This window comes from Hemiscyllium ocellatum, chromosome 2 (genome assembly GCF_020745735.1).
Source record: "Hemiscyllium ocellatum isolate sHemOce1 chromosome 2, sHemOce1.pat.X.cur, whole genome shotgun sequence".
In the NCBI taxonomy this organism is placed as follows: domain Eukaryota; kingdom Metazoa; phylum Chordata; class Chondrichthyes; order Orectolobiformes; family Hemiscylliidae; genus Hemiscyllium; species Hemiscyllium ocellatum.
In genome coordinates this window covers 5,095,850-5,119,434 of record NC_083402.1, presented here as the reverse complement: position 1 = coordinate 5,119,434, position 23,585 = coordinate 5,095,850, and the positions used below count along the sequence as shown (strand labels likewise).

The 23,585-nt window shown below is 56.9% G+C and overlaps 1 protein-coding gene across 1 annotated transcript; it reads left to right on the top strand.

Moving 5' to 3' along the window:
- The first annotated feature begins 132 nt into the window (after positions 1-132).
- prkaa1 (protein kinase, AMP-activated, alpha 1 catalytic subunit) lies at positions 133-16,485 on the top strand. The gene is made up of 8 exons (XM_060834223.1): positions 133-272; positions 3,924-4,017; positions 4,462-4,606; positions 5,217-5,304; positions 10,065-10,289; positions 11,931-12,429; positions 13,653-13,779; positions 14,390-16,485. Exons 1-8 carry the CDS (start codon positions 136-138, stop codon positions 14,641-14,643), a joined length of 1,569 nt encoding a protein of 522 aa, XP_060690206.1. The 5' UTR covers positions 133-135; the 3' UTR covers positions 14,644-16,485.
- Positions 16,486-23,585: the final 7,100 nt, after the last annotated feature.

Here is a 23,585-nt window from a genome sequence, read left to right as displayed (position 1 = left end):
CCCCTCTCTCTCTCTCCCCATCCTCCCCTCTCTCTCTCTCTCTCTCTCTCTCTCTCACCGTTTCTCCCCCCCCCCCCTCTCCCCCCACCCCGGCCCCCTCTTTCTCATGTCCCCTCTTTCTCTCCCTCAGTGGGGATGCACGAGCTGACCCAGCACAAGGTTGCGGTGAAAATCCTGAACCGCCAGAAGATTCGCAGCCTCGATGTTGTTGGGAAGATCCGCCGGGAGATCCAGAACCTCAAACTCTTCCGGCACCCACACATCATCAAGCTGTAAGTGGTGGGGGTTGGGGGGGGTCCCTGACCCGTGTTACTGAGAGAGCTGTTAGCTTCCGTCCCCTCCCTGATCCTTCTCCATCTCCTGGCACAGTTTCTGCTGACGGTCAGGTTGGTCAGGGAGATTTTGCATCCATTAGCTCCAATCCTCACCTCCTGCAGCACAGCCATGTCTGCACTGGCCGAACACCAAAACATGGGGCATGGGACGTTGTCATTGCTTCATCAATGTCAACACCCTTCAGAAGGATGGACACGTACTGCAAGAGCTCCTTTAAATATATAAAAAGGAAGGGGGGATGGCCTTGTGTGTAGGTGGCTGTTAACCCAGAGCTGAAAATGTGTTGCTGGAAAAGCGCAGCAGGTCAGGCAGCATCCAAGGGGCAGGAAATTCGACGTTTAGGGCATAAGCCCTTCTTCAGGAGAGACCCGGATAATGTTCTGGGGATTGAAGCTAAAACCCTGCCATGGCCGTTGGTGGAATTAAGTGATTAAATGATGACCATGAAGCCAGTGTTAATTGTTGTGAAACCTATCTGGGTCACTCATGTCCTTTAGGGAAGGAATCTGCCACCTTTACCTGGTCTGGCCTACACGTGACTCCAGACCCACAGCAACGGGGTTGACCCTTAACTGCCCCCTGGGTGATTAGGGATGGGCAGTAAATGCTGGGCCCAGCCAGCGATGGTCCTCATCCCCACGAATAAATAGAAGAGAAAAGGGAAGGAAGAGCACAGGTCCCTTGGAGACTGAGGCTGGGGGAATAATAATGGGGAACAAGGACATGGCAGAGGGGCTGAATAAATACTCTACATCAGTCTGTGCAGCGAAAGATAGGACTAGCATCCCAACATTACTAACTATTTCATGCGCAAAGGAGGAGGGGAAATAAATACAGCAACTATCAGCAGAGAAAATGTGCTCGGAACCCTCATGGGGGTGAAAGACCAATACTGGGATAATAAAGGAGCTAGTGGGTCCACTGGTGGAGTTGTGGATAGTGAGGAGGGCTGTTGTCAGCTGCAAAGGGACTTAGATATGATGCAGAGCTGGGCTGAGGAGTGGCAGATGGAGTTCAACCCTGCCAAGTGTGAGGTTGTCCATTTTGGAAGAACAAATAAGAATGCGGAATACAGGGTTAACGGTAGGGTTCTTAGTCAGGTGGAGGAACAGAGGGATCTTGGGGTCTATGTACATAGATCTTTGAAAGTTGTCACTCAGGTGGATAGAGCTTGTAAGAAGGCCTATGGTGTATTAGCGTTCATTAGCAGAGGGATTGAATTCAAGAGTCGTGAGGTGATGTTGCAGCTGTACAGGACCTTGGTAAGGCCACATTTGGAGTACTGTGTGCAGTTCTGATCACCTCACTTTAGGAAAGATGTGGAAGCTTTGGAGAGGGTGCAGAGGAGATTTACCAGGCTGTTGCCTGGAATGGAGAATAGGTCGTACGAGGATAGGTTGAGAATTCTCGGCCTTTTCTCGTTGGAACGGCGAAGGATGAGGGGTGACTTGATAGAGGTTTATAAGATGATCAGAGGATTAGATAGAGTAGACGGTCAGAAACTTTTTCCCTGGTACAACAGAGTGTTACAAGGGGACATAAATTTAAGGTGAAGGGTGGAAGGTATATGGGAGATGTCAGGGGTGGGTTCTTTACCCATAGAGTGGGGGGGGGGGGGGGCATGGAATGCGCTGCCTGTGGGAATGGCAGAGTCAGAATCATTGGTGACCTTTAAGCAGCAATTGGATAGGTACATGGATAGGTGCTTAAGCTAGGACAAATGTATGGCACAACATCGTGGGCCGAAGGGCCTGTTCTGTGCTGTATTGTTCTATGTTCTATGGTCATAACCTTCCGGGAATCCTTGGCTTCTGGGAAACTATCAGTGTGAGACCTTTTATTTCCAGAGGGGGAGGAGATTGAAAAACAGGTAACTACAGGCCAGTGAGCTTACCGCCTGTTACTGGGACAATGTTAGAGCCTATTCTAAAGGATGGATGAGCAGGGCATTGGGAAATACAGAGTCTGATCACGCAGGGTCAGCGTGGGTTCACAAAGGGGAAATCACACCTGACAGATTTACTAGAATTCTTTGAGGAGGGAACAAGCCGGATGGATAAAGGGGGAGCAGTGGGTGTAATAGATTTGGATTCTCAGAAGGTGCTCAATAAGGTGCCACACATTAGGCAACTTAATAAGAGCCCATGGTGTCGGGGACAGTATATTAACATGGATAGAGGATTGGCTAACTGACAGAAAACAGAGGGTTGAGATAAAGGGGGCATTTTCAGGATGACAATCTGTAACTAGGGGAGAGCTGCAGGGGTCAGTGCTGGGGCCACAATGATTAACGATAAATATTAATGACTGGGATGAGGGAAGTCCGTGGAGTTTGTGGATGACAGGAGAATATCTGGGAAGGCATGGAGTGAGGATAACACACCGGGATAAAGACCGGTTAAGTGAACTGGCAGAACTTTGGAAGGTAGAGTATAATATGGGTAAACGTGAGATTATGCACTTTGACAGGAAGCCTGGAGGAGTTAAATGGCATTTAAATGGAGAAAGACTGTGGAAGGCTACAGACCTGAGGCATTTCAGAATCCTTGCACATACAAAAGCCAGCATCCAGGTTCTGTATAAAAATCAGACAGTTTTGCTAAAATTATACAAGGCAGACGTCAGGCCACAGTGTGAGCGGTTTTCGGTCTCTTAACTGAGGAAAGATATGCTGCTGTTGGAAAAGTCCAGAGACCACTCTTGTTAATTCTGGGGATGGAGGGGGTGTTTTAAGCGGAGAGGCTGGGCCTGTGCTTACTGGAGTTTAGAACAATGGGGTATGGCCTTATTGAAACGTACAGGATTGTGAGGGGACTTGACACAGTGGATGTGGGAACGCTGCCTCCCCTTGAGGGAGAGTCTAGGACGAGAGGGTATCATCTCAGATTAAGGCCTCACCCATTTAAAACAGGACCAGTTGGTTCCCCCAGAGGGGAGTGTATCGGTGGAGCTCCCCACCACAGCGCTGTCAAGGCTGGGTCATTCCAAATAGTCAAGGCTGCAAGAGAAGAGAGTTTTAGTCAGGAAGGGGATCGAGGGTTATGGGGGAAAGGCAGGAAAGTGGGGTTGAGGGATGATCAGATCAGCCACAGTCCCACTGAATGGGGGAGCAGATTCGATGGGCCGAATGGCCTGCTGCTGCCCCTATGTCACATGGTTTCAGGGAGCTAATGCCTGGTTCTGGAAAGACTTTGTACTGGCTGGGGAGGTGGCGTCCACACCCTGACACAACGTCCCAGCAACTGGAGGCACAGCCCTGTTAAAACACGCCAGCAGTAAGACCATTCTGTCCATCCGAACTGCTCCAGCACTCAACACAGCCATTAAAGAGTGTCCGTCCCAGCCGTAAACATCATCAAACGTGGAATCTGTGGGGCAGGCCATTCTAAAGGTGTCCCAGTCTCTGAAAGAAGGGATTTCTCCTCATCTCAGTCCAAAATGACTGACCCTTGACCCTGTGTTCGAGAAGCCCCCTCTCAGGTTCCGCTCGGGAAAGCCCTTTCAGGATCTCGCATGTAGCAGAGATGTCACTGTCTGTGTGAAGGTGAGAATGAGCTCTCTCACCTGTTGACCTTTCCCTCCCTCAGGTACCAGGTGATCAGTACGCCGACAGATATTTTCATGGTGATGGAATACGTGTCGGGTGGGGAGCTCTTTGACTACATCTGTAAGAATGGCAAGGTGAGGGCATCAGCCAGTGCTCTGGGGTAGTGTACACACAGACTGTGGTGCCTGGGGATTAACCTCCCACTGGATGCCAACTGACCCCCCGAAAGAAGGGTCACTCGACCTGAAACCTGATTTCTCTCCACAGGTGCTGCCAGATCTACTGAGTTTTTTGGTTTCTGATGCCCAGCACCTTGTAGTCCTTTTCAGTTTTATTTTGGGCTCCCAGGCACTCTGCAGTTGGAAGGTGTGTGTCTGCTTCAGTGCAGTGATGCCTTCCTTGGCCGAATTTCCAGCGTAGTGCCTCACACTGGGCTTACCCTTAGTGGAGCAGCATTGGGAGCTGAGGGAGGGGCACTGGGGGTGGGGGAAGGGGGGGTGAGCAGCGCCTTTCGGTTCAGGGTCTTTGTTGGGTGCCTGTTGACTCTGACCTTACAGTGGGCTGTGCTGTCTGTGCAGTTGGATGAGAAGGAGAGCCGGCGTCTATTCCAGCAGATCATCTCGGCAGTGGATTACTGTCACCGGCACATGGTGGTGCACCGGGACCTGAAACCGGAGAACGTGCTGCTCGATGCCCAGATGAATGCCAAAATCGCTGACTTCGGTAAGGACCTCCTGATGGCCGAACCCTCGCGTTTCTGGCCTGTTTCCACCCCTGACAGCGCCAGCCCCCACCCCTCTGCGTTCTGGCTCTGGGTGAACAGTCAGTAACCCGGACAGTCTGAGGCACGAGGTCTCACTTTCTCCCCTCGCCCCAGAAGCCTCAGCCTGGGAGCGGCTGGAATACTGAGGCGGCGGTGCTCTGTCGGAGGTGCTGGCTTTCTGACCAGATCACCGAAACTGACCGCCTGGCAATACTTTGCAGAAGGGTGACCTGTTCAGCAGTATCCCCTGAATCCACATCAGCTTTTCACACATCACCTGGTCATTATCCAGATCGCTGTCTGTGGGATCTTGCTGTGCTCCTCACTAATACCCGTTTACCCCACACAGTGCGGTTTTGCCGCCTGCCTCTCTCTGACTCAGGAAGGGACTGAGTTGAGCCGCTCTCTAACAGTGAAGCAGTCAGTAAGAAGCAGATGTTTTACCGTGGGGACGGCCTGGACACGGCTCCCCGAATACCGGCCCCGCCCGGTGCTGACGTGTGTTCTCTCCCTGTGCTGTGACAGTGTGACCCTGAGCTAACCTGTTTCCCATTTTCCCCCTCTGACCAGGCCTCTCGAACATGATGTCAGACGGAGAGTTCCTGCGCACAAGCTGTGGCTCCCCTAACTACGCTGCCCCCGAGGTTATTTCAGGAAGGTACAGTCAGCATATCCTGTGCAAAAGGTGTACATACTCTCCCCCGAATCCGCACCTAGCCCTGACAGGATCTCAGAGGCCCCCCCTCCAGCCCCAAGTGAACCAGTGTTTCAGCATCCACGTTACAGAGAGATATCCCCTGGGGCCATTCTCAGCAAACAGTGCATGTGAGCAAGTAGTGCGGCTGCGCGTGTCTGGGAGTGTGTGTGCCCACGTGTGTCTGGGAGTGTGTGTGCCCACGTGTGTCTGGGAGTGTGTGTGCCCACGTGTGTCTGGGAGTGTGTGTGCCCACGTGTGTCTGGGAGTGTGTGTGCCCACGTGTGTCTGGGAGTGTGTGTGCCCGTGCGTGTCTGGGAGTGTGCGCGTGCCCGCGCGTGTCTGGGAGTGTGCGCGTGCCCGCACGTGTCTGGGAGTGTGCGCGTGCCCGCGCGTGTCTGGGAGTGTGCGCGTGCCCGCGCGTGTCTGGGAGTGTGCGCGTGCCCGCGCGTGTCTGGGAGTGTGCGTGTCTGGGAGAGTGTGCGTGTCTGGGAGAGTGTGCGTGCCCGCGCGTGTCTGGGAGAGTGTGCGTGTCTGGGAGAGTGTGCGTGCCCGCGCGTGTCTGGGAGAGTGTGCGTGTCTGGGAGAGTGTGCGTGCCAGCGCGTGTCTGGGAGAGTGTGCGTGCCCGCGCGTGTCTGGGAGAGTGTGCGTGTCTGGGAGAGTGTGCGTGCCCGCTCGTGTCTGGGAGAGTGTGCGTGCCCGCGCGTGTATCTGGGAGAGTGTGCGTGCCCGCGCGTGTCTGGGAGAGGGTGCGTGTCTGGGAGAGGGTGCGTGTCTGGGAGAGGGTGCGTGTCTGGGAGAGGGTGCGTGTCTGGGAGAGGGTGCGTGTCTGGGAGAGGGTGCGTGCCCGCGCGTGTATCTGGGAGAGTGTGCGTGCCCGCGCGTGTCTGGGAGAGGGTGCGTGTCTGGGAGAGGGTGCGTGTCTGGGAGAGGGTGCGTGTCTGGGAGAGGGTGCGTGTCTGGGAGAGTGTGCGTGCCCGCGCGTGTCTGGGAGAGTGTGCGTGCCCGCGCGTGTCTGGGAGAGTGTGCGTGTCTGGGAGAGTGTGCGTGCCCGGGAGCGTGTGCGTGTCTGGGAAAGTGTGCGTGCCCGCGCGTGTCTGGGAGCGTGTGCGTGTCTGGGAGCGTGTGCGTGCCCGCGCGTGTCTGGGAGCGTGTGCGTGCCCGCGCGTGTCTGGGAGCGTGTGCGTGCCTGCGCGTGTCTGGGAGAGTGTGCGTGCCCGTGCGTGTCTGGGAGCGTGTGCGTGTCTGGGAGCGTGTGCGTGCCCGCGCGTGTCTGGGAGCGTGTGCGTGTCTGGGAGAGTGTGCGTGCCCGCGCGTGTCTGGGAGCGTGTGCGTGTCTGGGAGCGTGTGCGTGCCCGCGCGTGTCTGGGAGCGTGTGCGTGCCCGCGCGTGTCTGGGAGAGTGTGCGTGCCCGGGAGAGTGTGCGTGCCCGGGAGAGTGTGCGTGCCCGGGAGAGTGTGCGTGCCCGGGCGTGTCTGGGAGAGTGTGCGTGCCCGCGCGTGTCTGGGAGAGTGTGCGTGCCCGCGCGTGCCCGGGAGAGTGTGCGTGCCCGGGAGAGTGTGCGTGCCCGCGCGTGTCTGGGAGAGTGTGCGTGCCTGCGCGTGTCTGGGAGCGTGTGCGTGTCTGGGAGCGTGTGCGTGCCCGCGCGTGTCTGGGAGAGTGTGCGTGTCTGGGAGAGTGTGCGTGCCCGCGCGTGTCTGGGAGAGTGTGCGTGCCCGAGCGTGTCTGGGAGAGTGTGCGTGCCCGCGCGTGTCTGGGAGCGTGTGCGTGTCTGGGAGAGTGTGCGTGCCCGCGCGTGTCTGGGAGAGTGTGCGTGTCTGGGAGCGTGTGCGTGTCTGGGAGAGTGTGCGTGCCCGCGCGTGTCTGGGAGCGTGTGCGTGTCTGGGAGAGTGTGCGTGCCCGCGCGTGTCTGGGAGCGTGTGCGTGTCTGGGAGAGTGTGCGTGCCCGCGCGTGTCTGGGAGCGTGTGCGTGTCTGGAAGAGTGTGCGTGCCCGCGCGTGTCTGGGAGAGTGCGTGTCTGGGAGAGTGTGCGTGCCCGCGCGTGTCTGGGAGAGTGTGCGTGCCTGCGCGTGTCTGGGAGAGTGTGCGTGCCTGCGCGTGTCTGGGAGAGTGTGCGTGCCCGCGCGTGTCTGGGAGAGTGTGCGTGTCTGGGAGAGTGTGCGTGCCCGCGCGTGTCTGGGAGAGTGTGCGTGCCCGCGCGTGTCTGGGAGAGTGTGCGTGTCTGGGAGAGTGTGCGTGCCCGCGCGTGTCTGGGAGAGTGTGCGTGTCTGGGAGAGTGTGTGTGCCCGCGCGTGTCTGGGAGAGTGTGCGTGCCCGCGCGTGTCTGGGAGAGTGTGCGTGCCCGCGCGTGTCTGGGAGAGTGTGCGTGCCCGCGCGTGTCTGGGAGAGTGTGCGTGTCTGGGAGAGTGTGCGTGTCTGGGAGAGTGTGCGTGCCTGCGCGTGTCTGGGAGAGTGTGCGTGCCCGCGCGTGTCTGGGAGAGTGTGCGTGCCTGCGCGTGTCTGGGAGAGTGTGCGTGTCTGGGAGAGTGTGCGTGCCCGCGCGTGTCTGGGAGAGTGTGCGTGTCTGGGAGAGTGTGCGTGTCTGGGAGAGTGTGCGTGCCCGCGCGTGTCTGGGAGAGTGTGCGTGTCTGGGAGAGTGTGCGTGCCTGCGCGTGTCTGGGAGAGTGTGCGTGTCTGGGAGAGTGTGCGTGCCCGCGCGTGTCTGGGAGAGTGTGCGTGTCTGGGAGAGTGTGCGTGCCCGCGCGTGTCTGCGAGAGTGTGCGTGTCTGGGAGAGTGTGCGTGCCCGCGCGTGTCTGGGAGAGTGTGCGTGCCCGCGCGTGTCTGGGAGAGTGTGCGTGTCTGGGAGAGTGTGCGTGTCTGGGAGAGTGCGCGTGTCTGGGAGAGTGCGCGTGCCCGCGCGTGTCTGGGAGAGTGTGCGTGTCTGGGAGAGTGTGCGTGCCCGCGCGTGTCTGGGAGCGTGCGCACCCGCGCGTGTCTGGGAGCGTGCCTGTCTGGGAGCGTGCGTGTCTGGGAGAGTGCGCGCCCGCTCGTGTCTGGGAGCGTGCGTGTCTGGGAGAGTGCGCGCCCGCGCGTGTCTGGGAGCGTGCGTGTCTGGGAGAGTGCGCGGCCGCGCGTGTCTTGGAGTGTGCGCGCGTCCCCGTGTGTCTGGAAGTGTGCGCGCGTCCCCGTGTGTCTGGAAGTGTGCGCACCCGTGTGTGAGTGTGTGCGCGCCCCCGCGCCCGGGATGCAGCCTGTGTCTGTGCAGGTGAGGGCCTGACTCTGGTGAAGGTGAAGCGTTATCTGGAACAAATGACCCGAGTTGTTTTGAATCTGTGAAATCGCAGCAGGTTGGAATTGTTTCTCATTCCCATCTGAGTGTGTGGGTGTTCAGGGCGGAGAGGGAGGTTTCTCAGGGCTGTGGAGTGTGAGTTTGTGTGTGGGCTGGGTTCAGAATGATGATCCTCTGCTGACAGGATAGGAGAGTGGGCTGGAATAGCAGATGGAAGATTTCTCCTGTTGTGGTTCCTGGACGCACTGATCCGGGGAATGCAGGCAGCCTGTGAAGGTGAAGGCGTGTGTGTGTGTGTGTGTGTGCGCGCGCGCGCCTGCCTGTGTTAGTGCAGCCTGGGAGCACTTGGCAGTGGGTTGGGTGTTTGGGGCAGTGTTGAGTGACTGAGCAGTGTTGCATCTGTGTTGGCTCTCCCCAGGTAAAAATAATGACTGCAGACATCTCGTCCACATCCCGCACCTCCGCCCTCAGACCCCACTCCTCCAACCGTAACAAGGACAGAACGCCCCTGGTGCTCACCTTCCACCCTACAAACCTTCGCATAAACCAAATCATCCGCCGACATTTCCGCCACCTCCAAACGGACCCCACCACCAGGGATATATTTCCCTCCCCACCCCTTTCCACCTTCCGCAAAGACCGTTCCCTCCGTGACTACCTGGTCAGGTCCACGCCCCCCTACAACCCACCCTCCCATCCTGGCACTTTCCCCTGCCACTGCAGGAACTGTAAAACCTGTGCCCACACCTTCTCCCTCACCTCTATCCAAGGCCCTAAAGGAGCCTTCCACATCCATCAAAGTTTTACCTGCACATCCACTAATATCATTTATTGTATCCGTTGCTCCCGATGCGGTCTCCTCTACATTGGGGAGACTGGGCGCCTCCTAGCAGAGCGCTTTAGGGAACATCTCCGGGACACCCGCACCAATCAACCACACCGCCCCGTGGCCCAACATTTCAACTCCCCCTCCCACTCTGCCGAGGACATGGAGGTCCTGGGCCTCCTTCACCGCCGCTCCCTCACCACCAGACGCCTGGAGGAAGAACGCCTCATCTTCCGCCTCGGAACACTTCAACCCCAGGGCATCAATGTGGACTTCAACAGCTTCCTCATTTCCCCTTCCCCCACCTCACCCTAGTTCCAAACTTCCAGCTCAGCACTGTCCCCATGACTTGTCCTACCTGCCTATCTCCTTTTCCACCTATCCACTCCACCCCCCCCGCCCCCGACCTATCACCTTCATCCCCTCCCCCACTCACCCATTGTACTCTATGCTACTCTCTCCCCACCCCCACCCTCCTCTACCTTATCTCTCCACCCTTCAGGCTCTCCGCCTTTATTCCTGATGAAGGGCTTTTGCCCGAAACGTGGATGTTCCTGCTCCTCGGATGCTGCCTGAACTGCTGTGCTCTTCCAGCACCTCTCTAACCCAGACTCTTGTCTCTCCCCAGACTGTATGCAGGGCCTGAGGTGGATATCTGGAGCTGTGGGGTCATCCTGTACGCCCTGCTGTGTGGTACCCTCCCGTTCGATGACGATCACGTCCCCATGCTGTTCAAGAAGATCTGTGATGGGATCTTCTACACCCCGCAATACCTCAACCCGTCTGTCATCAGCCTCCTCAAACACATGCTGCAGGTTGACCCCATGAAACGGACCACCATCAAGGATATCCGGTTAGTGACTGAGCCACCTCCGGAAGACGGAGCAGGAGGAGGCCACTCGGCCCATCCACTCAGTAAACGAAGCTGCTCTGCTGAAAGGTCACTGACCTAAGAGAATTGTGGCCCCTGGCTACAGGTTGCTGGCCTGGAAATGCCCCCATGATCCTGAAGCGGCCCCCATAGCTGTGCCGGGACGCGGCCCCCATAGCTGTGCCGGGACGCGGCCCCCATAGCTGTGCCGGGACGCGGCCCCCATAGCTGTGCCGGGACGCGGCCCCCATAGCTGTGCCGGGACGCGGCCCCCATAGCTGTGCCGGGACGCGGCCCCCATAGCTGTGCCGGGACGCGGCCCCCATAGCTGTGCCGGGACGCGGCCCCCATAGCTGTGCCGGGACGCGGCCCCCATAGCTGTGCCGGGACGCGGCCCCCATAGCTGTGCGGGACGCGGCCCCCATAGCTGTGCCGGGACGCGGCCCCCATAGCTGTGCCGGGACGCGGCCCCCATAGCTGTGCCGGGACGCGGCCCCCATAGCTGTGCCGGGACGCGGCCCCCATAGCTGTGCCGGGACGCGGCCCCCATAGCTGTGCCGGGACGCGGCCCCCATAGCTGTGCCGGGACGCGGCCCCCGCGCTGTGCCGGGACGCGGCCCCCGCGCCGTGCCCCTAACATGTGGTACCTTACCAAAGACCTCCTGAACATCCACGATGTTACATTTCCACCAGCCTTCACCATCTCCGACTAGGGGGCAGCTCACACACCAGGCTTTCATATCTCTGTGGAGAGAAGTGACAGTCCTGACCCCCTCCTTCCCATTCCTGACACTGAATTCCCAGCCTCGCGGTGAGGAGGGTCTCTTGTCGGAGCGGAAGGAGCCCCAACTGGGGAAGGACATCGTTATTGTTCAGCACCCAAATAAAGCCATTCCTGTTGGTACATGTAGGCTGGTCCCAGCCCTGCTAAGGCAGCACAACCATGGCATAGATATATCTTCAAACTGCCTTGTTCCGAGACGTTATAATGCACCACTGGAGCCGGTGGGATGTGCACCGTGGTCTCCTGGTTCAGAAGTCGGGACACTACCTCTGTACCACATGAGGGCCCTGGTTCTGCTTTCAAATGGGCTCAGTTGATGAGTTCCAACTCGGTTGAGAGAGTGGTGCTGGAAAAACACAGCAGGTCGGTCAGCATCCGAGGAGCAAGAGAGTCGATGTTTCGGGCATAAGCCCTTTACCAGGTGTGAGCGGGAGATGGGTTTATGCCTGAAATGTTGACTCTCCTGCTCCTCGGAGGCTGCCTGACCTGCTGTGCTTTTCCAGCAACACACTCTCGACTCTGACCTCCAGCGTCTGCAGTTTCTCCCTGATGGGTTCCATCTGCCTGCTAGCTCAGAGTCTCCCAGGGAGGTCAGTTAGCGATCCCCCATGGGCCTTGTCAGGATTATCCCGGGGTTGGGAAAGTGCGGGAAATACTCCGGCGGGAGGAATTTTCGGTGGGGCTCTGTTGGAGCGAGGAGAGGGGAGTTGTGTTTGAAATCCCCGTGATCTGCTGGAAGGTGACTGGTGTGTGATATCCGCGCTGCCCGCAGGTGCTGAGCTGCCCTGAGGGTTGGTGCTGGGGCAGTGCTTTTGAGGGAATACTGTCTGTCCTTCCAGGGAGCACGGGTGGTTCAAGCAGGATTTGCCCAAGTACCTGTTCCCGGAGGACCCAGCCTACAGCAGCAGCATGATCGATGATGAAGCTCTAAAGGAGGTGTGTGAGAAGTTTGAGTGCAGTGAGGAGGAGGTGCTGAACTGTCTGTACAGCCGTAACCACCAGGACCCACTGGCGGTGGCCTATCACCTGATCATCGATAACCGCCGCATCATGAATGAGGCCAAAGATTTCTACCTGGCCTCCAGCCCCCCCGACAGTGCCTCCTTCCTGGATGACCAGCACTTTGTGGCCAGGGTCCACCCTGAGCGGGTCCCCTTCCTGGTGGCGGAGCCTGTGCCCAGGTCCAGGCACACGCTAGACGAGCTGAACCCCCAGAAATCCAAACACCCCGGGGTGCGGCGGGCCAAGTGGCACCTGGGAATCCGCAGCCAGAGCCGGCCCAACGACATCATGGCGGAGGTGTGCCGGGCCATGAAACAGCTGGGCTACGAGTGGAAGGTGAGGGAGCAGGGAATGCTGGGGGGGGGGGGGGGGGGGGGGGGGAACGAGGGAGAGGGGGTGGGGGGGGGAAGGAGAGCAAGCGGGGTGGGGGGGAGAAAAAAGAGTGTGGGGGGAAGGGGGGAGTGTGGGGGGAGAGAGGGGGGAGTGTGGGGGGAGAGAGGGGGGAGTGTGGGGGGAGAGAGGGGGGAGTGTGGGGGGAGAGAGGAGGGAGTGTGGGGGGAGAGAGGAGGGAGTGTGGGGGGAGAGAGGAGGGAGTGTGGGGGGAGAGAGGAGGGAGAGTGGGGGGAGAGAGGAGGGAGAGTGGGGGGAGAGAGGAGGGAGAGTGGGGGGAGAGAGGAGGGAGAGTGGGGGGAGAGAGGAGGGAGTGTGGGGGGAGGGAGGAGGGAGTGTGGGGGGAGGGAGGAGGGAGTGTGGGGGGAGGGAGGAGGGAGTGTGGGGGGAGGGAGGAGGGAGTGTGGGGGGAGGGAGGAGGGAGTGTGGGGGGAGGGAGGAGGGAGTGTGGGGGGAGGGAGGAGGGAGTGTGGGGGGAGGGAGGAGGGAGAGCGGGGGGAGGGAGAGCGGGGAGGGAGAGCGGGGGGAGGGAGGAGGGAGAGCGGGGGGAGGGAGGAGGGAGAGCGGGGAGGGAGAGCGGGGGGAGGGAGGGGGGAGAGAGGAGGGAGAGCGGGGGGGAGGGGGGAGAGAGAGGAGGGAGAGCGGGGGGAGGGGGGAGGGAGAGCGGGGGGAGGGGGGAGGGAGAGGAGGGAGAGCGGGGGGGGGGGGGGGGGAGAGAGAGGAGGGAGAGCGGGGGGAGGGGGGAGAGAGAGGAGGGAGGGGGGAGAGAGAGGGGAGGGGGGAGAGAGAGGGGGGGGAGAGAGAGGAGGGAGGGGGGAGAGAGGGGAGGGGGGAGAGAGAGGAGGGAGGGGGGAGAGAGGGGAGGGGGGAGAGAGAGGAGGGAGGGCGGGGGAGGGGGGGGGGGGAGAGAGAGGAGGGAGGGCGGGGGGAGAGAGGAGAGAGGGAGCGGGGGAGGGGGGAGGTGGAGGAGAAGTGCCTCAGACTGATCTGTGTTTTTGTTTATTGTTTCTCCTTTCATGTTCCCCTATTTCCCCCATCCCCGTCCCCCCCTCCCCCCATCATTTGCCTCTCCCTCCCCCTGACCATCCCTCCCCCGTCACTGTCCCTCTGCCACCCTGTTGCTCTCTCCCCTCTGGTGTGACCTCGGTGCCCCCTGACCCTTGCCCCAGGTGGTGAACCCCTATTACCTGCGGGTGCGCCGGCTGAACCCCAGCTCGGGGACCTTCTCCAAGATGAGTGTGCAGCTGTACCAGGTGGACAGCCGCACCTACCTGGTGGACTTCCGCAGCATCGAAGGTGAGGGAGCCCAGGGAGGGGGGGGGGGTCACACTGGGGGTGGGGGTGAGGGTGTGTTGAGATGCCTGTGGTGGGGAGCGGGGTAGAGGGTGGGATATAGCAGAGGGAGAGAGTCCGATTCCCTTTGTGAGGAGGGGGGTGTTCAGGGTGGGGAACACTGCAGGGGGGGGGGGGGGGGGAGTCCTGTTCCAGGGTGTGATGGGGAGGGGGCTCGTGGCCATGTGACAGTCAGAGGGGACTGGTCTAGTGCACTGAGAGGGAGGGTATGGAGGGGGGCAGTGATTATGGGAGAGGTATTGCTGAGGGGACGGAGTGCATGATGTTTTTGGGGGGCGGGGTGCAGTGGGGGTGATGTTTTCGGGAGGGGATGGGGTGCGGGGTGTTGATGTTTTCAGGGGTCATGTTGCTGTGGGGTGATTTTGGGGTGCAGGAGGGGGGTAATGTTTTCGGGGTGGGGGTGGCGATGTTTTCGGGGTGGGGGGGCGATGTTTTCAGGGTGCGGGGGGGTGATGTTTGGGGTGTGGGGGGGTGGTGGGGGATGGGGGATGTGGGTGTCCTGTGTGGAACCTGCTCCTGATCTCCTCCTCCCCCTCCTCCATCCTCCATCCAGCGGATGAGGCGAATGAGCCCAAGTCCGGCTGCACTACCCCTCGGCGTTCCGGATCCATCAGCAGCTACCACCGGAGTGGCTCCAGGACGGAGTCGGACACTGATTGCCCCGGGAAGCTGGCTGATGGTACCTCATCGTGGTCAGGGAGCTCGGTGGAATCTGGCCTCCCCTCGGAGGTGGGCCCGAGACCCGGCAGCCACATTATCGAATTCTTCGAGATGTGCGCAAACCTGATCAAACTCCTGGCTCGGTAATGGCCAACTCTGCCTCTGCATTACCGTCCGATCAACTCTGACCAGCAATGCACAAAGCAACATGGAGAAACACATTCATGCTTCAAAACATCTTCCTGCAAACCTCTAGCTCCCCCTCGGCAGCACGCTACTAATGGCAGTGTGGGTCAGCAGTCAGGCTGAGAGTTACTAATGTGTCTCCTTCTCTCTCTCTCTCTCTCTCTCTCTGTAACTCGCGAGCTCTGTCTTTAGTTTGCTGTAGCTGTCTGTACGCTGATGTGAATCCATTGCTTTGCTGCATCTCTTACAATAACAGAAGGATGAGGAGTCACAGTGGGTCTCAGTGTTTGCCCTCCCTCTCCCCAGCCTCTGTGCCTCCTCCCTCTCCCCCCTCCCCAGCCTCTGTGCCTCCTCCCTCTCCCCCCTCCCCAGCCTCTGTGCCTCCTCCCTCTCCCCCCTCCCCAGCCTCTGTGCCTCCTCCCTCTCCCTGACTGTCACCCTCTGTGTGAGTCGTAAGCAGAGCAGCTGGGCAGGTTTGCCAGTGAGGTGGTGGGCCAGTGCAGCGTGAGGGGACACAGCCCAGTTCACAGCCCTGCAGAGCAGTGGGCCATTCTGCAGCATTCACTGGCGTGGCTCTGTCTGCTCTCTGTCAATCTCAAACAGGAACGATTCCTCCTGCGGATAGTTGCACAGTTTCAAACTGCTCTGTTTGGGGAACGTTAGCTTAAGCTCTTTGGTGTTTCCGGTTTGAAGGTGGTTTCCTGGCAGGAACGTTGTGGATTGGGTATCCTGGGTTTGAGCTCAGTGCCTGTGGAGTGGGGAAGAGCTGCTGCCCAGGAGGAAGTGCTCTTTTCCAGGGTGTGGTTAAATGGTAATTACAATTGCCCACGCTCCGGCTTTACCAGCTTCTCTCCAGAATCGGTATGGCAGCCCTTGTTTTCAGGGCTTTGCTGTGGATGTTTCCTGAGATTTCCCAGCCGCGCTGGAGATGCCTGCCCTTCTGCTGTTCCGGTTATGTGCGGGGCCCACTGGTTAGCACAGAGCGTTCTGTCAGATTTCTGATGTCGGTTTCAGGTGAACGCGAAAAGATTGGGGTTCCTGCCCAGCTTCAGTTGGATTATACGCTGAGGGGTACAAACCATCCCACACACGGTGAGGCACAGCACGACGCGGGGCACACATACCTTCCCACTGAGTGGTAGCTTCTGAGCTGTCCAGGAGAGGGATAAAGTAAAGCAGTGAAGGGAGACCGAAGGGACGGGGGGGAGGGTTAGCTTTGCTCTGTCTCTGCCCAGGGAGTGTTTGACAGCGGACAGTGTAGACGCAGCTCAGTATAGGAGGGTAGCGAGAGGTTTACTGTGCTGGAGTTCCATGATGCTAAGGACAGAGTCAGGCTCAGTTCTGAACAGCCCTGCAGTTGGTGAACCTGCTGCTGAGTGCTGCCTCTGTGGGAAACAGCCCTTCAGGTTACGGTGGACGGAGACTTCCGGAAGGGGCTGGCAAGCAGCCGTGGGCAGTTCCGGGTTCCCCTCAGGCTAACTGGGTTTTGCCAACCCTCTGAGTGGCAGGAGCGCTCTCTCTCTCTCCCTCCCCCTCCCCCTCCGGCTGGTTGATCACTGAGTGCTGTGACGTGGAGTGAATGGGCGAACGAGGGAAAAGCTGTGGTTCAAAGTGCAGCAGCTTCTGTGAATCTGGAATTGAGTGTAAACTGTATCAGAAATTTGCACACATCTGATTTTGTAGATTTATTTTTTAGGCTGTATCTATTATGCACACTAGTACCTATTACTGAATATTATGGTTCACCTTTTGCCACTTAGTGGCAGTCTTAAAGGATTAAAATTAACAAAGCAATTCATTTTGTAAGAAAATAAACTCATGATTGATTTTACAACCAACCAGGCTGTAACTGCTGTTTCATTTCCAGCAATCCCCCTTCACCTTACAGCTGCAGCAACCCCCATTACAGGCACAACACAGCAACAGGGTCCAAGGTGTACTGTCTGAGGGTGAGGGAGGGAGGGTCTGGAATGTACGGTCTGAGGGTGAGGGAGGCAAGGTTCACTTGAGGGGGGAAGAGTCTGGAATGTACGGTCTGAGGGTGAGGGAGGGAGGCTCACTCGAGGGGGGAGGGTCTGGAATGTACGGTCTGAGGGTGAGGGAGGCAAGGTTCACTCGAGGGGGGAGAGTCTGGAATGTACGGTCTGAGGGTGAGGGAGGGAGGCTCACTCGAGGGGGGAGGATCTGGAATGTACTGTCTGAGGGAGGCAAGGTTCACTCGAGGGGTGAGGGTCTGGAATGTACTGAGGGTGAGGGAGGTGAGGTTCACGAGGGTTTGGGGGAGTGGGTTTCACTCAGCACTCAGGTGGGTGTGATCTGGAATTGAAGTACTTGGAGGATGAGAGAGATGGTTGGGAAGTGGCAGAGGGTGAAATCTTCCTTCAGGGCGCACACTTGACGGGCTGAATGGCCTTGCTCTGTCTGGGATCATTCTACGGTTGTAATGTTCTTGGAAAAAGTAGAATCCCTGCAGTGGGGAAGTAGGCCGTTTGGCCCATCGAGTCCACCCCGACCCTCCAATAACACATGTTCCCATGGCTAATCCACCTGACATACACGTCTTTGACCTGTGGGAGGAAACCCATGCAGACATGAATGTGCAAACTCTACACCGTCCCCTGAATGGAGCTGAACCCTGGTGCAGGGAGGCAGCAGTGTTAAGCCCTGAGCCACCGTGCTGTCATGTAGTCACCTGTGCAATGTGGCTAGTTCATGGGCCAATTTGTATACAGCATGTTTTCTCAAAGAGTAATGTGCTGAAGGGGTTGGTTGAGAGGTACATTGAACAGCACTCTGGAAGATCTAAGTTCATAAGATATTGGACCAGAATTAGGCCATTCAGCCCATTGAGGCAAAGACAATGACTGCAGATGCTTGGATGCTGCCTGAACCGCTGTGCTTTTCCAGCACCTCTAATCCAGAACCCATTCGGCCCATCCAGTCTGTTCCGCCATTTGATCATGGCTGATGTGATCCTTATCCCCATTTTCCTGACTTCTCTCCACATTCCTTCAAGCCATTACCAATTTAAAACAATCTGTCTAACTCCTCCTTAAATGTACTCACTGTCCCAGCTTCCACTGCACTTTGGGGCAGGGAATCTCCCAGATTCACAACCCTTTGGGAGAAGGAGTTTCTCCTTAACTCAGTCTTAAATTTGCTGTCCCTTATCCTAAGTCTATGACCTCTCCTCCAAGAATTCCCCATAAGAGGAAGTATCTGCTCCACATCTATTTTATCCACACCTTCTATCATCTTGAATACCTCAATTTGATCTCCCCTCATTCTAAATTCCTGTGAGTATAGGCCTAAACTGTTCAATCTCTCTTCATACAACACACCCTCATCTCTGAGCTCAATCTAGTGAATCTCCTCTGAACTGTGTCCAGTGCCACTGCACCTAAGGTGACCAAAACTGTGCACAATACTCCAGGTGCGGTCTAACCGATACCTTGTATAGTTGCAGCAATACTTCCTTACCTTTATATTCTATCCCTTTAGCTATAAAAGCCAACATTCCATTCACTTCATTATCTACTGTACCTGCATGCTAGTTTTCAGTGACTCATGAAGAGTACACCTAGATCCCTCTGCACTATAGTACCCTGAAGTCGTTCCCCAACTTGGGTAATAGCTCACCCTCCCAATTTTTCCACTAAAATGCCTGACCACCTTTACAGCAACTGGTGATGTTTACAAATGGTACTTTGGCCATCATTACAAGTGGAATTGAGCACTGGAGCAGGGATTATGTACGAGTGAGACCACCCCTGGAGTACGGTGTGCAGTTCTGGTCTCCAAATTTGAGGAAAGACATTCTGGCTATTGAGGGAGTGCAGCGTAGGTTCACGAGGTCAATTCCTGGAATGGCGGGATTACCTTACACTGAAAGACTGAAGTGACTGGGCTTGTATACCCTGGAAATTCGACGTTTCAGGCATAAGCCCTTCATCAGGATGATGAAGGGCTTATGCCCGAAACGTCGAATTTCCTATTCCTTGGATGCTGCCTGACCTGTTGTGCTTTAACCAGCAACACATTTTCAACTGTGATCTCCAGCATCTGCAGACCTCATTTTTTACTTGTATACCCTTGAGTTTAGAAGACTGAGAGGGGATCTGATTGAGACATATAAGATTATGAAAGGATTGGACACTCTGGCAGCAGGAAACATGTTTCCGCTGATGGGTGAGTGCCGAACCAGAGGACACAGCTTAAAAATACGGGGTAGACCATTTAGGACAGAGATGAGGAGAAACTTCTTCACCCAGTTAGTGGTGGGTGTGTGGAATGCTCTGCCCCAGAGGGCAGTGGAGGCCCAGTCTCTGGATTCATTTAAGAAAGAGTTGGATAGAGCTCTCAAAGATAGTGGGATCAAGGGTTATGGAGATAAGGCAGGAAGAGGATGATCATATTGAATGGTGGTGCAGGCTTGAAGGGCTGAATGGCCTACTCCTGCACCTATTGTCTATTTGGATCTCCTTGTATGAGGAAGGATGTTCTGGTAATGAAGGGAGGGCACTATCGGTTTACCAGGCAAATTCCTTGGGGTGGCAGGACTGAGGTGTGAAGAGAGACATGGATCAGTTCGGACTATGTTCCAGGGAGAGCTATCCAATTGGCTTGACACTTGGAGACAGAGGGTTATTTTTCAGACTGATTTGAAGATGCCAGTGTTGGACTGGGATGGACAAAGTTAAAAATCTCACAACACCAGGTTATAGTCCAACAGGTTTATTTGGAAGCACTAGCTTTTGGAGTGACGCTCCTTCAGGTGGTTTTCACACTGGAGACCATTCCACAGGGGGCAGTGCTGAGCCCACTGTCTGTCATTTCTCTGAAGGACTTAGATCACCTACACTGTCCCCTGTAAACCTGCTAACCACACTCTCTCTATTCACATCCAAGAGTACTATGAGAATTTTCATCAGCTGGGTCACTGGCCTGAGGAATGGCAGATGCAGTTTAATGCGGAGTGTTGCCCTTTGGTAAGGCAGGGCTTCGAGTTCATGGTAGGGCCCTGGGGAGTGTTGTCGAACACCGAGACCTTGGGTTCACATACATAGCTCCTTGCAAGTGGAGTCGCAGGTAGACAGGGTGGTGAAGGTGGCGTTTTAGACAAGGTAAACACAGGAAGGATGTTCTAATGAGCAGGGAGTCCACAGCCAAGGAACAGCAGATTAAGGATACAGGGTTAGCCATGTGGGACTGAGCTGGGGAGAAATGTCTTCACCCAGAGAGTGGGGGAACGTGTGGGATTCTCCCTCACTGAGAGTGATCGAGGCCAAAACATTGTGTTTTCAAGGAGTTTGACGCAGTTGTTCGGGAGAAAGGGGTCAAAGGGTTTGGGGAGAAAGGAGGAACAGGGAACTAAGTTGGATCTGAAAATGTGTTGCTGGAAAAGCGCAGCAGGTCAGGCAGCATCCAAGGAACAGGAGAATCGACGTTTCGGGCATAAGCCCTTCTTCAGGAAATCCTGAAGAAGGGCTCATGCCCGGAATGTCGATTCTCCTGCTCCTTGGATGCTGCCTGACCTGCTGCGCTTTTCCAGCAACACATTTTCAGCTCTGATCTCCAGCATCTGCAGTCCTCACTTTCTCCCAACTAAGTTGGATGGCAGCTTCGAAGGGCCAAATGGCCTCCTGCTATTTTTCTGTGTGATCATAAGGTGTTGGGACAGGGGTAGGCCATTCGGCCCATCGAGTTTACTCCACCATTCGATGAGATTGTATCTGATCTGATCATCCTCAACCCCACTTTCCTGCCTTTCCCCCATAACCCTCGATCCCCTTCCTGATTAAAACTCTCTCTGTCTCAGCCTTGAATGACCCAGCCCCGACAGCCCTCAGTCTCCCACAGATTCACTCCCCTCGGAGGGAAGACATTCCTCCTCATCTCTGTCTTCAATGGGTGAGCCCTTATTCTGAGATGATTCCCTCTGGTCCTAGTCTCTCCCTCACAAGGGGAACAACCTTCCCACATCTCCCCCTGTCACATCCCCTGAGAATCCTGTACGTTTCAATAAGGTCACCTCTCATCCTTCTAAACCCCAATGATCTTCAAATTGACACCGTGGAATCTTTTTTTTATATAGTGAAAGACAACAAGGTGTACAAATCTTTATTCAATATCCACCACCAGGAAGATAGGAAAACACCCGAGTGGCCTGTGACAAGCAGTGCCCCTCACAAAGGGCAATGCTGTGTGATCAAACAGTGAAGGGGAGGGCAGGGACGAAATCAAAATAGAGTTGGAGGTGGAAATGATGCACTCCACTCCCTGCGGCGCCCACCTCTCCCTGAACAACTCCAGGGTGTTGGTGGACACCGCGTGCTCCCTCTCCAAGGACACCCGGGCCCTAACGTAACCGCGGAAGAGGGGCAGGCAGTCGGCCCTCACGACCCCCTCCACAGCCCGCTGCCTGGGCCTGTTTATGGCCAGTTTGGCCAGGCCCAGGAGCAGACCCACGAGGAGGTCTTCAGACCTGCCCTCCCTCCTCCGCACCGGGTGCCCGAAGATCAGGAGCTTCGGTGGGACTGAGGTGTAACCAGAAACGGAGAAGGAGGAGGTTCTTGAGAAAATCAAAAAGGGAGTGCGAACGCCCACACCCCAGACAGGGGAACCTTGATTATCCGAACGTGTTGGGCAGGCACTATTTAGTTCAGATAATCAATTAATCGGTTAATCGATTCAATGTCTTTCCCCTGGGGCTCAGAGTTATTGAAGTCTGCTCCTTGTTCAGGAGACTGCAGCACCCCACAAACGCGTGAGGCCCCGCACCCAACACCACCCCCTGACCTCAACACCGCCTGCCACCCAACCCCGTACACACCCAGCCTCTCCCCGGGGGATGCTGGACTGGACACCAACAGAAAGACTGTTGCAGCTGCCTTTGTGGAGTGAGTCTCCAAATAGAGCACACGCACACACAGAGCGACAGACACATAGACACGCACACACAGAGCGACAGACACAGACATCATACACACACACACACACAGAGCGACAGACACATAGACATACACACGCACACACAGAGCGACAGACACATACACACACACACAGAGCGACAGACACATAGACATACACACGCACACACAGAGCGACAGACATAGACATGCACACGCACACACAGAGCGACAGACACAGACACAGACATACACATGCACACAGAGCAACAGACACATAGACATACACACGCACACACAGAGCGACACAGACACACACACACAGAGCGACAGACACAGACATAGACACACACACGCACACACAGAGCGACAGACACAGACATAGACATACACACGCACACACAGAGCGACACAGACACACACACGCACACACAGAGCAACAGACACACACACGCACACACAGAGCGACAGACACAGACATAGACATACACACGTACACACAGAGCGACAGACACAGACATAGACATGCACACACACACACAGCAATACAAGCACACGTGCACGCACACACACAGCGACGCAGACACATGCACACACACAGCGACACAGACACAGCGACACACAGTCACACACGCACACACAGAAACACACATGCGCGCACACAGACCGACACACACACAGCGACACACAGTCACACATGCACACACAGGGACACACATGCGACACAAACACACTGACACACACACAGCGACACACTGACACACCGACACACACAAATGTTTGACTGCAAATCTTTGACAGGCTCCACCTTTGCCCCGTACAGGGCAACTGGGGGGAGGGGTGGGGGATTTAGGGTACGCCCCTCTGTAGAATTCCAGAGAGAGTGTGGAGCGAGAGAGAGAGGGGGCAGGAGGTCAGTCATTTGGAGACCGTGCCTGTTTAATCACTATTGGAAACATGTCTTTGATGTAATGTTTCTATCGGGACCGCGAGATCTCCTTCGGATAGTCCAATGTTTGGATAATTGGTATTCGGATAATCGAGGTTCCTTTGTATACACATGGTCCACGGACTCCACAGCGCCACAGAACAAGCAGTTGGGCTGGGAGTCCGTGAACCACCGCAATCTGCGGTTGCAGGGGACTGCTGCGTGCAGCACCCTCCACCCCAGATCCCCGAGAGAAAGGTGGAGGACTCCGGCATAGAGGGCCCTCCACTGGGGATCCCCACCGCCCGGTGGCAAATGGGCACGCCAAGGCGTGGCCGGGCGGTGGATGAGGGAGAAGAGGTGGACGGTGTGCAGCAGCAGTCGAGCCAGGGCCTGCCGTGATACATCCCTGAAGGGGACAAAACTAAAATTTCGGAGGCGGCTCAGGTTGTGGGGCACAGGCTCCCGCGGGAAGTACGGGACCTTGGGGCCAATGTGAAATTCCGTCCGGGCAGGGGTGAGCGCGGACAGGATCCCACCGCACACCTGAGCGTCCTCCAACTGGTGCACTACGTCGGGTCCGAGCACCGCCGTTTTAAGGCGTCGGATGGCGGTGGCCACGTACCGGACGTCTGCCGCTGCCCTGCTCGCTATGTCTTGCGGCAACGTCCAGCCCAGGCCCCCAGCACGTCCCGACCCTGGTCAGCCTCAACACCACGGCCCTCCCCTCCGACAGCCACTCGAACCCGCGAGCGCGGAGGTGCGGATTCCTGAGCAACGGCTCCCTGACGACGGCCGGAGGGTAGGGGCGGCGCGGTTTGACCGTGTTCCAGATGGTGATCGTGTCCTGGTGAAGGACAGGCAGCGTCCTGAGGGTGACCTCCAGAGCCTCACCCTCGATGAACAGGACAGCAGCTGCATGTCGTAGTTGAGGTTATGCACCACCTCAGAGGAGGAGGAGGCTCAACGTAAAGGTATCGCTGCAAGGGCTGAAGGTGGGTCGTCGCGGCCTGAGTGCGGACACACTCCAGCCACTGACCGTCCTCCAGACACTGACTATCCTCCAG

Bases quoted from the DNA above. Each gene is read 5' to 3' on its own strand.
- prkaa1 (XM_060834223.1), top strand. From the start codon at position 136: ATGCACGAGCTGACCCAGCACAAGGTTGCGGTGAAAATCCTGAACCGC. The intron at 273-3,923 runs GTAAGTGGTGGG...TCCCTCCCTCAG, and splicing joins CACCCACACATCATCAAGCT to GTACCAGGTGATCAGTACGC. The intron at 5,305-10,064 runs GTACAGTCAGCA...GTCTCTCCCCAG, and splicing joins CCCGAGGTTATTTCAGGAAG to ACTGTATGCAGGGCCTGAGG.